Source organism: Solanum lycopersicum, chromosome 10 (genome assembly GCF_036512215.1).
Source record: "Solanum lycopersicum chromosome 10, SLM_r2.1".
Lineage (NCBI taxonomy): Eukaryota > Viridiplantae > Streptophyta > Magnoliopsida > Solanales > Solanaceae > Solanum > Solanum lycopersicum.
The window spans coordinates 61,927,174-61,942,993 of NC_090809.1; the positions used below are offsets into that span (position 1 = coordinate 61,927,174).

The window sequence follows — 15,820 nt, forward strand, 5'->3', positions numbered from 1 at the left end:
TAAAGTTTTAAAAGAAAGGAGTAAATTAGTAGAAAATGTCTTCGTTTACTATTTATTAAGAAGTGTGTAAAGAAAAAGTGAACAATCAATATAGAACGAAGAAAATATTAGTTAGGATGCTAGGGAAGTGATTTTATCCTTCATTGATATTTGAACCGTCGTAACATCACTTACAATTGAGGTATCTTCGAGAACAATGCAACTCTTATAATTAAAATGAAAAAAATATATTTATTTTAAACTTTACAATAACTTAAAAATAAATATTTTTAAAAATTACGAAATATAATTTGAAACCAGCGAAGCGGAGTACAAAAATAAAAGCACTATAGTCTAATATATATCCATTACATACGTACATATTCACTACAAATTAAAGACTCAACGTATTATTTTTTGTTCATTTTCATTTTCTAAGTCCAAATTCATTTCATTCAATCAAAACCGTTGACTTTTCATATAAATTATCTCAATTTGGACCATTTACTTAATTTTGGTCTTATAATACCAATGGCCAACCAAACCAAAAAAAATAAATAAAAACCCCACTCCCATAGCCATAATTCTCTTTAAAAAAACATCATGAATAACACCACCACCACCACCCTCTCCGATCCAAATTCCGGCACCGACGGATTCCTCGGATCGGGTCATATCGGAGGGTTTGGGTATGGGATCGGTGTCTCAGTAGGTATACTTCTTTTAATTACAACGATAACCCTCACATCATATTTTTGTACTCGAAATCAAACGATAGAGTTACCACCACCAAGGAGAAGACATAGAATTAATCGAAGTACGTTACAACACGATGGTCAAGACGATAACAACAATAACAACAACAATTGTATAGTCGATATTATTGGAATCGATGAGACAACTCTTTTAAGTTATCCTAAGTTGTTGTACTCTGAAGCTAAGGTAAATCATAAAGACACAACAGCTAGTTGTTGTTCAATATGTTTAGCTGATTACAAGAATAAAGATATGTTGAGATTATTACCAGATTGTGAACATTTGTTTCATTTGAAATGTGTGGATCCTTGGCTTATGTTGAATCCAAGTTGTCCTGTTTGTAGAACATCTCCTTTGCCAACACCACAATCAACACCTTTGGCTGAGGTTGTTCCTTTGGCTACTAGACCTTTGGGATGAATTCACTGCTCGACTAATTCAGATTCATACGACATATAGATCGTACGGAAAACGTACGCTTTTCGATTGAAGATACTATATTGGTAATGATATTAGTATCTTGATCTTGTTTCTTTGGCAACTTGATCTTTGGGACGACTGACTCGACTAATTCAAATGCACGTCAAGGAAATGTCTTTATTGGTAATTAATTACATTAGTTTCTTGATCTTGTTTATTTTTTTTCTTATAATTGATTTGTGTAAACTGTAGATTAATTAGTTTTTTTTCTTCTTACATTGACCCCATTTTCTGAAAAATTTAGCATAGTTGTAATTATTAGTCCTTGAAAGGGAAACATTGATTAGTCAATTTTCTTGATTTTTTTTTGTTTTGGTGTGTGTTATTCGATTCTCTTTTTCTTCTTCCTATTTCTTCTTCTTTTTTGGATGATATTAATAAGGTCTATTAATTAATTAAGAGTAAATTTTTGAAATAGTAAATACAATAAATATAATAAGGTTCTATAATTATAATTTAGATAATTGCGCTTTATAATTATAATTTTTTTTTTTGCTATGGAGGTCCTGATTTGTATATTTCGTTTGTTCATTTGTATATTTCACTTGCATATATATATATATATATATATATATATTTATATATTTAGAAATTCTTCAGAACTCCATTTATATATTTCCTTTGCTAATATATAAACATTCAAAACTCTATTTATAGATTTCGCTTGCAAATATATATATACAAACATGATAATTTATTGCGAATTTTCCATAAACCATACAAATAGTAAGGTAAATATATACAAATTAGGAATTATACAAAATTTTGATTTATATAATTAGGTGAATTGTACCATTCTGGATGAATTATACAAATTAATAAATAGCAAAATTTTAGAAAGCAAATCACAATTTTTCAAAACAATAGCTATTATGCACAACTTTTCTATAAATTATTAGATGGACAAAACAAGTGAGAGTAGTAGTACAATATATTTGGTTGGCTGCATCAAGAAAAATGAACTCTACAACATATATTTCAAATAATATTGATGATATGTAAATTCTTGTTGTTAATTATATATATTAACGATATTTTAAAAAAAAATTCAAACAAAAAAAATTCTCAATTTATAAGGGTATATAGTCATCAATATTCAATATCCGTTATGGACTTGTAATTAAAGCTAATATTTCACCTAATGTATTACTTTATGTAAGATAGGAGAAAGTGTATTAATAATACCTAAAAAGCTTAGAGTAACCAATTAAAAATCCTATTGAAGTAGGTGTTTTTTTTAAAATAATCTTCCACCAAATGAATGATTGTTACATCTTAGTCATTTAAAGTAGGACTAATCTTCGAATCAACTTGATCACCTAATATTATTTTTTTGTGGCGTAGTTAAGACCGAACATAAAATATTGAAAATCAAATTATTGAATCGAATAAATTTTTTTGATAATTTTATATTTGATAATTTGATATTCAATAAGATATTCGAAAATAAAATTTTAGAATAATGGTGTTTGGGTTTGACTTGAGACACTAGTACTATTTAATATTCAGTATTTCACAAATACCAAATTATTTACTTAATGAAGTCATATATCAACATATTTATTACTCATTAATACTAGTCAAAAGAAAAAGTTAAAGAGTAAACATAAACAACCCAAATACATATGTTTTATTAGTAGTATCAATTTATTTTTCTTGATGTCTTTCTTACTTGTTAATCTTCTATTATATCGTGTCTTCACATAAAAAAAAATAAAAGTAATTAAAGAAACATCGTATTAACTTTTTAATACAATTGACCAACACTTTAATAAATTATCGAATACTGTATCAAATCAATGTTTAATTTATTGATTATCAAATTGAAATTAAAATAATTGATCATTAATATTTATTTTTAATTATCAATTACCAAATTATTGAACTCAAAATTAAAGAATATCAAAGTTATGAACAGACTTACTTTTGATTTGTAAAGGAAGTCTCCCTCGTGATGATGATATTTTGTTTTATTTTTAAGGGTGTATCCAAATACCAAAGACAAAATTTTGAAAATAATTTCAATTTTTATTTATTTGTATAAATTTTGTATATAGCATTTTATATATTTTTAAAATATATTATTAAATATTATAGCGGTAAAAAGTCTCTCTCAAAATTTAGTATTGTAACAATAATTTCAATTAAAATTTAAATATATTTTACACTTTTTTTCTCATATGTATTAACTTGTGAACTCATTTATAAAATTCACTAACAGTTCAGTGGAAAGGAACAAGGAGTGAAAATATTTTTCACACTAATATTAAGAATCGCAAACTTCAAATTTCGGCTCTGACTCCACTTTTAGAGGGAAATAGATAGGTAAATTAAAAGCTTATTTATTAGGGCAACTTTCACATATAGCAAACAAAAAATTTATATTTGTATGCTATAGCAAAGTTTGCATAATTGCGCTCCATAGCAAACATAGAAACTGTATAATTCGTTATACATATACAATTGAAGCAAATTGTATAAAACGAAGTGTATAAAACAAGAAAGAGAAAGACAGTTGGGCAGTGATTTGTATAAAAACGAGTGTGTAAAACGAATTGTATTATTATAAATGTATAGAATAATTATATACAATTTGAATTTGTATAAAATGAGAAAGATAGAAAAACAAAAGAGACTTGACAAGGAATATACAATTGAATCGAATTATATAAAACGAGAAAGAGAGAAATTAGATACAATTTGAAAATTTTATAAAACGAGAAAGAGAGAAAGACAAAAGAAACTGGGTAGGGGAGTATTTTTATTGTATAATTATAAGTGTATAGGACGAAAATATATGTACTTGCATGTGTATATACAACTTTCTCACGCTTTATACAAACAGAAACACAATTTATACATTTCGCTTCTGTTTGTATAAGTGAGAAAGGCGAGGGTGGCGAGCAAGATCTGGAAGAGGGGAGAGAGGGGAACAAAAATATATGTATTTATACAATTTTTTTTGCTTTATACAATTAGAAATAATTTTTATACACTTGTGTTTGTAAAAAAAGTGAGGAAGCGAGCGAGAGATTGGAAGAGAGTGGCGAGCGAGATATTTGGGAGAGAGGCGCATGACAATTTTTTGCAAACGTTTGCTATGGAGCACAATTAAGTCAAACCCCAGTCACTTCATTTATTTTAGGTTATTAATTTGCTATTATATACAAAATTCCCAATTTATCATGAGGTTAGTATTTTTTTTTATTTTTCATTGTGTTCAGAGTCCGCACTGAAGCTCTATATTACTTACGTGTAGACGTGCATGTTCGACATGTGTATTTTAACCTAACTTCCACGTGTCTGTTCTCTAATACTTATTAATTATAAAAAAAATCTGGGTGTTTTGGTTGTGGAAGCTTTAGATCAATATTATTCAATGGCGGTGAAACTCTTCGTTGTTGCTCTCTTCTCAGCATTGTGTATTCTCTTCCCTATGGCTTCAGCCAATTCCACTGACTTCCAATATTGCAGTGAGTTTTTTCATTCTCAAATTCATAAAATTTATCAATTTTAAATGATGTAATTAGGTCAGTTCAGGATTTAAAATTTAATGGGTTTAGTTTTGAAGATCATCCTCCTTTTATATTGTTAAAACTTATGGGTTCAGATCTAATATTTATAAGATTCTTACCTATTTATTTATATTACGTGTTGAAAATTATGAATTCAGATGAACTTGTAATTAAAGGGGGTTGAAGATGTCCTACATTTGTAGAGGAATGCGAAATTTAACTTGAGTTAGGCCCAGCTGCTATATCTTATCACGGTATTAGAGTCGGATCCGTTCCAATATGGACCCCATTTGGAAGTGTTCACGTTCCAGTTGAGGTCTGGGCGGCAGGGAGTATTAAATGTCTCACATTGATAGAGGAATGGAAATGAGCTAACTTTTGGGTTTGAGCATGATGCGGGCTTATATAACAAAGATGCCAAATGAGAACAAATTTAATATAAATTGAATTGTACTTCACAATCCCAATAGGAGGTGTCTAATACTTTCTGAATAATATGAATTGTCGACTATAACGTATGATTCATACTACTTTTTATGTAATTTTTGGATTCAGATGTAACATTAGTTAGTTAGTCTAACTCTCGTACTCCAAATAAATTGGAAAAGAGGTAGTAGTACTAAACAATTGGCTGCAAGGCATTGTTAAGACACGAAACTGTACTAAGATTCAGACTTTTTTTTGGTTTAATAACGCAGATAAGAAGACGGATTATGTTGTTAAGGTCCGTGGATTGGATATCACACCTTACCCTGTCAAAGGAGGTAAAGAGACAACTTTCAGTATAGCTGCGACTACAGGTAATTTTGCGATTGTTATTGTCTACTTCATCAGATTTGATTGGAAATAATTGGTACTTTTGCATGCGATAGGCAGGGGCGAAGGGGGTTACGTAGACATTGAATTCCTTTTGGTTTCATTATGTCGTTTACTTCGTTCATATTTTGAACCTCTTTAATAGGGTCAATAGGACACTTGTGTTTTGTTTTGGGAAAATGGTGAGTGGTGATTTGCAGTATAGAAAAAGAAAAACCTCTTAAAATTAGATGTCAAGCGTGATAATTGCGCGGTAATGGAGTACAGTACACGAGTCCATTGGTAGATGAAGGACTTAAAAGTGAGTTTTGGTCTTGCAGATGAGAATATCAGTGGCGGAAAGTTAGTTATTGACGTCAAGTACCTATTCCTTCACGTTCACAAGGAGTCTCATGACATTTGTGAAGAGACATCTTGCCCTGTGTCGGGTGATTTTGTGATTTCTCACTCTCAAGCCTTGCCCGGAATCACTCCTCCGGTAAGTTATCTTTCGAGTTTTACTCTACGCCCAGATTTTACTGCCTGTGATGAAGCAGATCATATATTTGTTCATTCTTGTTAGCGGTTTTGGCTAGCCTCAGCTCTCTATTCGTCCTGAGTAAAGATACAATTTTATCTAAAAACGAACAATTAACAATAAAAAAAAAAAAAAAGAGGAATCTTTCAATGGATTTCATATGTCTACTTGCGCCACAATTAGTTGCCAACTCTTGTTTCATTTCCCTGATATTCAATTGCACGATATTGAAGAAAAATGTTATTTTGCGAGTTTTGTCAAGCTTAACGAAGAGTTCTATATACATACAGGGTTCGTATACTCTTACGATGAGAATGTTAGACGGAAGCAATCGCGAACTGTCTTGCATAACCTTTGGCTTCAGTATCAGTTTAATCACGGAATCAAAAGCAGTAGCAGCAGATATGTAGTTAAGTTTATGCTGATCTGCAAATCATGTAAATAAATTTGCCTACTTTTTCAAGCGTTCGTCCCCAAGTTTACTGGTTTAGGTCTTATGTGTAATAAAAAGACTTGCCGATGTGTTTTGGCGCTGATCTAATGTTATCATCACACGAACACGATCTTGCACTTGAAGCATTGCATTTTTTGAGTTCACATTGGAGTTTCGATTAAATTAAGATCGCGAATTGCAGGGGTCAATAGAATTTTCTCCATATGAATTTGATCCCGAGATTTTATGTATGTCTCGGGTGCACGTATATATTTTAAAAATTACACATTTTAAATAATTGAAATTAGATGAATGCAATTTTTTTGGTTTTTTTTAGAATCGTACAAACATTATCTCATCGCCACGTACTCCAGCTCTCAAAAAGCCCAATAAAAATTCCCAAAGAACTTTCATCTTCTTCTCTGTTTTCCCCTTTCCTCATCAGAATAAAGCAATGGCGGTGAAATTGATCGTTATTCTCGTGTTGTCAATGTGTATTCTCCTTCCATTTTCATCAGCCAAATCTACCGACTTCCATTATTGCAGTTAGTTTTTTTTCGTTCTCTTCGAAGGAGTTCAACATTCATGCTTCGTCTAAATTACGGGGATGCGCCTCCATGGCATATGGGGGGAAGAAATTGCTTTGATTCCGGTTTCTAAAATAGAAAAAATTGAGAATTTTTACTGTTTTCTCCGTGCGGTTTCAATTTAATTGATGTGATATTATATAATTTGAATTAATTGTAGCATAGTGTGGTTATTTAATGTTAGGTAGTTATGATTCTAAACAAGTCATAGTGTTTTGTTTGATTAAAAAAATGCTTATATAAACGGTCCTTTATATACTAAATTTGCTGCATCACATAACCACAGCCAGAGTTTTTTGGTTTGATAATGCAGATAAGAAGGCCGATTATGCTGTTAAGGTGAATGGAGTAGATATAACACCTTATCCTGTTAAAGGAGGTAAAGAGGCTACTTTCAGTATTGCTGCAATTACAGGTAATTCGCGTCTTTATTTGTTCTATCGTTTTTGTTTTTTTTGGTCCTTATCTCTTCCATCAGTAGTTAAGACCTTGATGTAGTGATTCGTGATCTGAAATCAGTAAGAAGTCAAAATTGATCGACTTTTTGGTTATTGCCTAGTTACAAAAGATTAGAGATGATTGATACTTTTGCCTGCGATAAGACACACTTGTTTTTTGGGGAAAATGGTGGCAAGAATGCTATGCTATAAGCAAAGAGTGGAGGGAATAGATTATGTTATCTTTGAAGGAGAATCGGGGGATCAAGGAGTCTGTTCTTTTGTAGTAATTCAATTTGTAGGAGAGCCCCATTTCCGTTCAAATTATACACACCATTGAACCTTGTAATAATGTTGAAGTTCATTAGTAAAGTGATGCTGATAAAGTCGGCCTCTTACTTCATTTTGATGCTTGGAAAGCGTGGCTTTGTTGGTTGGAATGACAACGATACTACTTGAGGGGTACTGTTGAGAATAGCAGTAAAATGTTGAGCCTGCTTTTGACTTTACTTGGTTATGTACTTATGGTCAGTCGTAATCGTGCAATCACTTTACTATGAAATATATATATCTACAACGTGTTTCCTTTAATAGTTCGCGTTGCTGCATATTACCAATATGCACTAGTATGGGTCTGTATTAGGTATCTTTTCCCCTTCATTTGCAGCTACACGTTATGATTCGTTTATGTGAGATTTGCAGGACACAGGAAGCTTTGACCTCTCAAAATTAGATGTCAAGCATGACTTGTGTACATTTCTGGGATAAGAGTAGAAAAGTGACACTGTGATTTTCTCCTGCAGATGATAATATCAGTGGCGGGAAGTTGATTATTGACGTCAAGTATCTATTCCTTCACGTACATCATGAGACTCGTGACATTTGTAAAGAGACATCTTGCCCCATTTCTGGTGATTTTGTGCTTTCACACTCTCAAGCGTTACCTGGATTCGCTCCTCCAGTAAGTCCTTTTTTTCCAGTTTTGCTCTGATCTTGTTATGATATCATTTTCTGCTGTTTCATTCTGCATAACTTTCCTCTATTAGAAGGTGCCTTTGCCTGCATTGTCGAGTCTAACAGGGGGTTGGTTTTATTCAGGGCTCGTATACTCTTACGATGAAAATGGTGGATGGAAACAATCAGGAATTGTCATGCATAACCTTTGGCTTCAGTATGAGTTTAATTGCAGACTCCAAAGCAGTAGCAGATGCTTAAGTCGTTATTATCGTTGATTCTTGTACATACTACATACATCACTAACTGTCGTTGTTTTATTGAGTCGAGGGTCTATTGGGAACATCACCTCTACCTATGAGGCAGGGGTATAGTCGTGTACATTCTATCCTTTCCACACCCCATTTTATGGGATTACACCTTGTATATGTTGTTGGTCTGATATAATATGTCGTTTTCATGTGAAGTATGTCTCAATTCTTTTGGGGTGAATTCAATGGCTGTCAATTCATTTATCACCAAGATAAATAGAAATGGGATAAAAGTTAACTCTTGATACAATCTTCAATCACTATTGATTGACTTTGCAACTTGGTTCACAAATATATGCTCTTAATCATATGCTTCAAAAAAAACAATCTTACTCAATATCTAATTAAACAACACAACATATAATAGAACTCTCCATTAACAATAGAACACCCTCACTTTTCATTATGACCATTTGAACCGCTCAACTCAAACATTAACTCTAAAAATGCATATTTAAAGGAGTCTAAATATACATTTTTAAAGTTTGAAATGTTTATAGGATCAACTCTCAAATTAAGTTAAAAGTATGCATTCTCGGTCCCTTTTTAGTTATCATAATTTCCTTTTATAAATTTAAATACTAAAAATTTTGAGTAACATTTTATGATAATGAATAAATGAAATAATATATAAACATGACCAGTAACTTGGCTTCAGCGGATAACTATACCCTTCAACTTTGAGTAGATATTTAAACTTGTATAAACTTGAATAAATAGACACACGTGTTCTACCTGACATAAGGACACAAAATTGCAACGTTGGACGTCACATAAGATGAATGTGTTTACTTATTTAATTTTATACAAATTTATGCGACTACCTATGCATATTAAATTTAAGATCATAATTTTCAATTGATGTCGAGTCATATTTATATATTATTCCACGAAAAATGACGGAGCTTTTAAATATTTAGTTGTGACTTGTGAGTGTCGAACACAAAATGTTGATAACATGTTATTTGTGTGTGGTAGAATATAATAAATTAATAATCGTTGTGAAGGCCCAAATTGTCCGCTGTCTTTTCCACTCTTTTGAGTCTTCACAGAACCAGAGTTCTCTAACAATGGCGATGCAAAGGCTACCATTACTACTAGTCTTTCTACTAATCTCATCTCTGTCCCTTTTAGCACAATCGCGCAGCGACACGAACCATGTATACTCACCTTGTGCCGATGCAAAAGTGCAGAGATCGGATGGGTTTAGCTTTGGAATAGCATTTTCTTCAAGAACATCATTTTTCGTCAACAGCTCAGTTCAATTGTCTCCTTGTGATAAGAGGCTGTCTCTTTCGTCTTCAAATTCACAACTTGCTGTGTTCAGACCTAAAGTGGATGAGATCTCTCTGCTTACCATTAACACTTCCAATTTCTTCCCTGTATGATCTCAACCTCAATTAACTTTTGTCTTTGTTTCTGTTGCTTATATTTGAGTTATACTGTCAATTATTTGTATAAGGCTGAAAGTTGAGTTTTTTTTTTGTTTACTTGGGGAAATATGGTGAAATGGGGTTAGATCTGAAGTGGGATTGTTCTGGTGTTGGGTTTGGTTTGGGGATTTTGGTTGTAGGGTGGGGTGGGGGGCTAAGGAAGAATGCCTTGGATGTAATTTTTTGTATAAGGCTGAAAGTTGAAGGTTTTATTGATTACTTGGTGTAATGGGGTTAGATTTGAAATGGGAGTGTTCTGGTTTTAGGTTTAGTTTAGGGTGGAGGCTAAGTGAGAATGAAAAGGGTCTTGGTTGTGAATGTAGAAAGTTATAGCCACAGTATTTTGGACATTGTTTTCCTAGATAGGAAGGAGAGGTCGAGTATTAGTGTAAACATTTAGTAGGTAGTTAGTTTTACTTAGTATTATAATTATTACTCTCGTAATACTATCGTAGTCTTTGATTTTATTATTACCTGTTGTTGCGCTCTGGTCCTTTGCTTCAGCTACCGATAGCATGGCTTCTTCATTACTTTATTTTTGTTCCGTACTTCATTATGATACGCTTTACTTGAGCCTGTTGACCACGCAATTTTACAAACCACCTCTACCTTCACAGGGTAGGCGTAAGGTTGCGTACAAAGAAGAGAAATTATTTCTATATATAGAATATCATTATTTTGGTATAGTAGAAATAGTACAATATGATAAATAAATTGGGATAGAGTACTTGGTATGTATGAAGAATGTAACGTGGTTGGGTTTTCTTCTGCTGGTGGTTTTGACTTTTTATCTCATTCACTTTAGCTAATGGAGGACAATTATTTCCTAAGCATCTGTTTTCTTGTGGCTGAGTATCCATTGGTTCTTAATTCTAGAACTAAAACTGTTGGACTTGATTAATGTTCTTATAGGGACGAATGCTAGTTTCCTTCTTTGTAACAATATCCCATGATTTGTAACTATTGTAATTTTCCTTTAGTATCATTACTGTTTGGGTATGTGCTGATGAATTCCTGTTTCTTTCTTAATCTGGTCCTGTCTGCCAGATGTCTATGACTTAATGCAGTCTTGAATTTTGTTTTTGGAGTGATTGGTAGCACCAGTGTGCAACTTATAGGTTGACATAAATTAGTAATACACTGTCATCAAGAGAACAATTGCAATCATTTATGTATTTGCTGAAAGCAATTGTATGCAACTTATAGCTAACTTTTAATAAAGATTAGTATTAAAACAACAACAGTAAAGAATTGTTATCATTTATATTCTTAAAGATCCAAGTAACTGAGCCTAGAAAATAGACCGAATGGTGCTAAAAGTTTCTTTACTTATGAAAATAGGATGCAAGTGTTGAACTATGATTTGTGGTGTTCCAAACACCAGCTGCCTTTAGCCATCAGGATCTTCTCCTGTATGACCACAATTTGGGAAGTGGGAACTACAGGGACCCATTTGCACATCATGTTAATATTAAGGACATTTTCAGGTATCAGGTTAACTTTAAGCTTGGGGTCGATTAAGTCTGTATCATAAAAATAGGTTCTCCTCTTCAGTTAAGTACTAACTCTAAGTTTTGGCCTTTTGGGGCAATAGCACCTTGGTCACTGGTAAATATGTCTTTTCACCTTCTGATGCCTTCCCTTTGTTCTGTTTTACCCCTCAACTTGATGATCACTGCAATTGAAGCAGCAATTAGCTTCTGACATGATTTCTGGTGTTTGTACAATGGCTGACCTTCGTAGGGGTCTCATCTTCGGCATTCGTTCCCTCATCTACACCTTATAATCACTCCGTCTTCCATAATTGGCAACATGGTAAGCATGGAACGCCGTACACACGCCTCTATCTGTCTTCTTCAATTAAGGTTGAGACGAAGAAGAGCTGATGGATTCCCAAATTAGGTTTTTGTAATGGACATGCCCTACCAGTGCTGCTGTTTTGGGCTTAGTTGTACCTTCTGCTTGCTGATTACAATTTTCAAAGGAGGCCCATTTCCACCTTATATCGTTTAGGGATGGAGGGAATAGTGCTTAATGGTCCTTAGTTTTTTTTGTCTATCAGAGAGCTGTAGAGAGAAAGCAATATGCTATGCTTCATATTCAGTCTCCCTATTCCTACTTACTGTGTTTTAGGGTTCACAGTAAGGTAGTGGGTGCTGGGAATGTGAATTATTTCAAATACCATTTATTATCTTGCTCTCACATTTATATTCAAGAACCAAGATTAATGGTTGTGACTTGTGCCAATGTTTCCATACTGTAACTTGTAGAATATCAAGGGTCTGCCAATGCTGTCAATACTTTAGAAAACGTTTCCAAAGCTTTACATACCTGCAATAAAACCGTGCTGTTAGTTGACTATCATCTTGGAAAACATGCCTTACCTTTTTATCTTTGCCATTGTTGCTGCTAGGAGTGACAAATGGGTGGGACAGATAGGATATGGGTGGGTTGAAAATGGGTTAAACATAAAGGGATCAAATGTCCAATCCATCCATATTTAATGTGGATAAAAAAGGGTTAACCGGCAGATAATATGGATATACATATCATACATGGTTTTAGGAATAGTTTGGTGAGAACACAAGCTAAAAGCCAAAATAATCTTTAGACTCTTGAAAAGTAAGAACTCATGAAAATAACAGGCAGATAAATGGGTATTAATTATGTGGATATCCATATTTTCACGGATAATTTCCATATTTGACCCTTTCTCAAAAAGTCGGTTATCCAACCCATCTCTGATGGATTTGATTGGATTCAATGGTTACTTGTTTTGTTCAAGCATTTTGCCAGCCCTAGTTGCTTCCCTCTTATCACAGAAGTTGTCTTCTTCAAATGTAGGAGTCCTATTACACTCAATAGTTCATGATCTGCCTATCATTTTGGAACCTCTTTTGATAATTTCATTAAGTGTTTATGCTCGTTTGTTTATTTCAACTCCTAATCCCTCTTGTTTTTGCTGCTTCAAGAAGCCTCTTCTGTTTCCCTTTTTTTCTTCTCTGTTTATTCAATGGGAGAGGGGTGGGGATATTGGGAGAAGGGGAGTGATTTATTTACTGATTCGTACTGAGTGAGGGATTTTTTGAATTAATTTATTATCAAGCATTTTGTTCCTTCCATGTTTCTTCTCCTATCTGGACCCTTTTTGCTGTGCCTTTGTAGCTAGAGACAACTGTTTATTTTTCAACTGTTACAGTAAAGTATATGCATGCATTATTTCTTCATGTTCGCTATCTTTCTGCATTCTGCAATTTATGAAGCCCATTGGTACCTCTTCTTTGGGTAATGGTTGAGTACTTTCATCATCTGGGGATATAGTTTGTAAAATTGCAATTTTGGTTCGAGTTATAGCTTAATTACTTTTCTGTCCTTGTGATATTGGACTTATCACATGCATCCTTCAATTAAATGAAGTATGTGCTTTTCATCCAACTCTAACGGAAGCCAATAGAGAAAACAAATTGTTAAGAAACTCAAAAATGGCAATTCGCTTATATGAATGCCACTCCGGCTATCCATTTATTCTCCTGTCATCTTTTCTTCTTCTCGGCTCTCTCAAAGTTTTGAAGCTGTCCCGTCTGCAATTCCTGAAGAAAAGACATGAATAGAAACACACTTCCAATTTCCTTAGATAGTGTGAAAAGTAGATGACCAACAAAAAAAATCACTAGCTCCACAAATATGTTGTGCTTCTGTGTTTCAATTTGATTCTGCAAATCATTTTGTTTATTGTAGGGAACAAGTAGTAAATAGATAGTTGAGTATGCAACCATTTCTAGTGAAATCAGGGAACGGGAAGTCCTGATCATCCAAAGACGGTGTTAGAATCGACTCTCCATTTTTATCAAATCTTTTCATTCTTCCAATCATAGCGACACTTTCTTTTTCTTTATAACTTAAGCCGGCACCCTCCACTCCATCAGGTTTAGGCATTAGGCTCATTTTTATCATCATCTGGGCAAAATTAGAGGTAATTCGGAAGACCGTGCTATGAAAAATCCTTCTGGTAAAATACAGAATAAGGTTATTTTTCACAAGTATTTGGTGCTGAATTTAGTCTGTGAGATACTTATGCCTTTTTTGAAATTAAGAGATCGTGACTTTTCTGAGCTTCCATTAGTAGTTGGAGCACAAGGATGAATGTGCTAGGTCCAATATCACAAGGACTAACAAAGAAACTTAGCAATAACTCAAGGATCGGAACTGCTATTTCCTGTATTTCTATATTCAAAGCATCTACTAAGCTCTCTACCTTCACAAGGTAGGGGTAAGGCAACGTACACACCACCCTCCTGGTATGTTGTTGTAGTTGTATATGCATGCATCTAATAACCTCCTACGCTTCTTCTACTGTACCACAGGATTCTTATGGAGGTTACATGGTTGCATTTGCTGGTCGGAAATATGCTGCTAGGTCTTTGCCTGCTTTTGTTGCTAATAGTACATTCACTGTAACAAGTTTTACTCTGGTAAGTGAAATTGCTGTCAACAAGATCTGGTGTCACATCGGTTGATTTGGTATCTTACAACAGTATGTGGTGTTCGTGTTTGATCCATAGGTACATGAATTCAAAAAGGGTAGGCTGGAAAACCTGTACTGGAAGAGAGATGGATGCTCGTCTTGCTCAGGCAACTCAAACTTTGTGTGCCTCAACGGTCAGGACTGTGCTATCAGGACTAATAACTGCAAGAATCGAGGTGGTAATGTTGATTGTAGCCTCGGGATACAACTTACATTTTCTGGCACTGATAAGCATGCATCTGTTTTCAATTCATGGTTTGAAGTGAAGAATCTTCGACAGTACTCTCTTTATGGCCTTTATTCCAATCTCCGCGGTTCTCTCACTGATCAATACAACAAATTCTTCTGATTGTATGTATGTTAGAGCTGTTCTTTTTGTATAATTTACTTGTTTTATAATGGCTCCTCTTACTCTATTTCTGAGTGTTCTCTTTGTAATTTGTTCATTTACTTTGTATCCATGTGAAGATCATTTGACAACATTTCTCTTCATGTTTGCTTCATTTAGTAGTTTTTTTTCTATGTGAATCAAAGTGTTAAACTCAAAATGAAAGGAGAAAGTGAGGCCACAAATTTCATTTTCTTCTGATAGTATCAAGTTAACATGGGTCAAGTGAAATGAAAAGGAGAAATACGAAAAATTACTGGAATACACGTTTTATGTTTCTCTTATTTTTAATATCCCCTTTTATTTCTAAAAAAACTCCTAAAATCCCTTATTTCTTTAATATATTTAAGCTACATATTAATGAATCCAAGTCAATATTTAATATATTCGAGTTATATATTATGTATTCGATTTATTTTATAATATATTTGAGCTAAATTTTAATGTATTTTAGCTATATATTATGTATTCGAGTTACATATTATGTATCCGAGCTAGCTTTTAATGAATTTGATTTATGTTATAATGTATTCGAGATTCTCTTTATTGTATTCGAGCTTATTGTAATTTACAAACTAAAGAAGAATGGATTGTAATTTCATATTAAAACTATGTAATTCGTAAAATTTATCCAATATAAGTGTTTTTAAAGAGTAACGGAAGTTAAAAAAAAGAAAATAGTTTTTCGC

General features: G+C 33.2%; 4 protein-coding genes across 4 annotated transcripts; all 4 read left to right on the top strand.

Moving 5' to 3' along the window:
* The first annotated feature begins 376 nt into the window (after positions 1-376).
* On the top strand, positions 377-1,506 carry LOC101245900 (RING-H2 finger protein ATL70-like). The gene has a single exon (XM_004249350.5). The coding sequence runs from the start codon at positions 583-585 to the stop codon at positions 1,153-1,155; it is 573 nt and encodes a 190-aa protein (XP_004249398.1). The 5' UTR covers positions 377-582; the 3' UTR covers positions 1,156-1,506.
* Positions 1,507-4,551: 3,045 nt separating this feature from the next.
* Positions 4,552-6,660, top strand: LOC101246195 (uncharacterized). The gene is made up of 4 exons (XM_004249351.5): positions 4,552-4,688; positions 5,429-5,530; positions 5,867-6,024; positions 6,354-6,660. Exons 1-4 carry the CDS (start codon positions 4,595-4,597, stop codon positions 6,471-6,473), a joined length of 474 nt encoding a protein of 157 aa, XP_004249399.1. The 5' UTR covers positions 4,552-4,594; the 3' UTR covers positions 6,474-6,660.
* Positions 6,661-6,796: 136 nt separating this feature from the next.
* Positions 6,797-8,940, top strand: LOC101246488 (uncharacterized). Its single transcript, XM_004249352.5, has 4 exons — positions 6,797-7,041; positions 7,397-7,498; positions 8,324-8,481; positions 8,619-8,940. The coding sequence occupies exons 1-4, from the start codon at positions 6,951-6,953 to the stop codon at positions 8,733-8,735; spliced, it is 468 nt and encodes a 155-aa protein (XP_004249400.1). The 5' UTR covers positions 6,797-6,950; the 3' UTR covers positions 8,736-8,940.
* A 589-nt stretch (positions 8,941-9,529) lies between these two features.
* On the top strand, positions 9,530-15,276 carry LOC101246776 (uncharacterized). The gene is made up of 3 exons (XM_004249353.5): positions 9,530-10,167; positions 14,583-14,690; positions 14,781-15,276. The coding sequence occupies exons 1-3, from the start codon at positions 9,733-9,735 to the stop codon at positions 15,090-15,092; spliced, it is 855 nt and encodes a 284-aa protein (XP_004249401.3). The 5' UTR covers positions 9,530-9,732; the 3' UTR covers positions 15,093-15,276.
* Positions 15,277-15,820: the final 544 nt, after the last annotated feature.

Bases quoted from the DNA above. Each gene is read 5' to 3' on its own strand.
- LOC101245900 (XM_004249350.5), top strand. From the start codon at position 583: ATGAATAACACCACCACCACCACCCTCTCCGATCCAAATTCCGGCACC.
- LOC101246195 (XM_004249351.5), top strand. From the start codon at position 4,595: ATGGCGGTGAAACTCTTCGTTGTTGCTCTCTTCTCAGCATTGTGTATT. The intron at 4,689-5,428 runs GTGAGTTTTTTC...TTAATAACGCAG, and splicing joins CACTGACTTCCAATATTGCA to ATAAGAAGACGGATTATGTT. The intron at 5,531-5,866 runs GTAATTTTGCGA...TTGGTCTTGCAG, and splicing joins CAGTATAGCTGCGACTACAG to ATGAGAATATCAGTGGCGGA.
- LOC101246488 (XM_004249352.5), top strand. From the start codon at position 6,951: ATGGCGGTGAAATTGATCGTTATTCTCGTGTTGTCAATGTGTATTCTC. The intron at 7,042-7,396 runs GTTAGTTTTTTT...TTGATAATGCAG, and splicing joins TACCGACTTCCATTATTGCA to ATAAGAAGGCCGATTATGCT. The intron at 7,499-8,323 runs GTAATTCGCGTC...TTTCTCCTGCAG, and splicing joins CAGTATTGCTGCAATTACAG to ATGATAATATCAGTGGCGGG.
- LOC101246776 (XM_004249353.5), top strand. From the start codon at position 9,733: ATGTTGATAACATGTTATTTGTGTGTGGTAGAATATAATAAATTAATA. The intron at 10,168-14,582 runs GTATGATCTCAA...ACTGTACCACAG, and splicing joins ACACTTCCAATTTCTTCCCT to GATTCTTATGGAGGTTACAT. The intron at 14,691-14,780 runs GTAAGTGAAATT...TTTGATCCATAG, and splicing joins CTGTAACAAGTTTTACTCTG to GTACATGAATTCAAAAAGGG.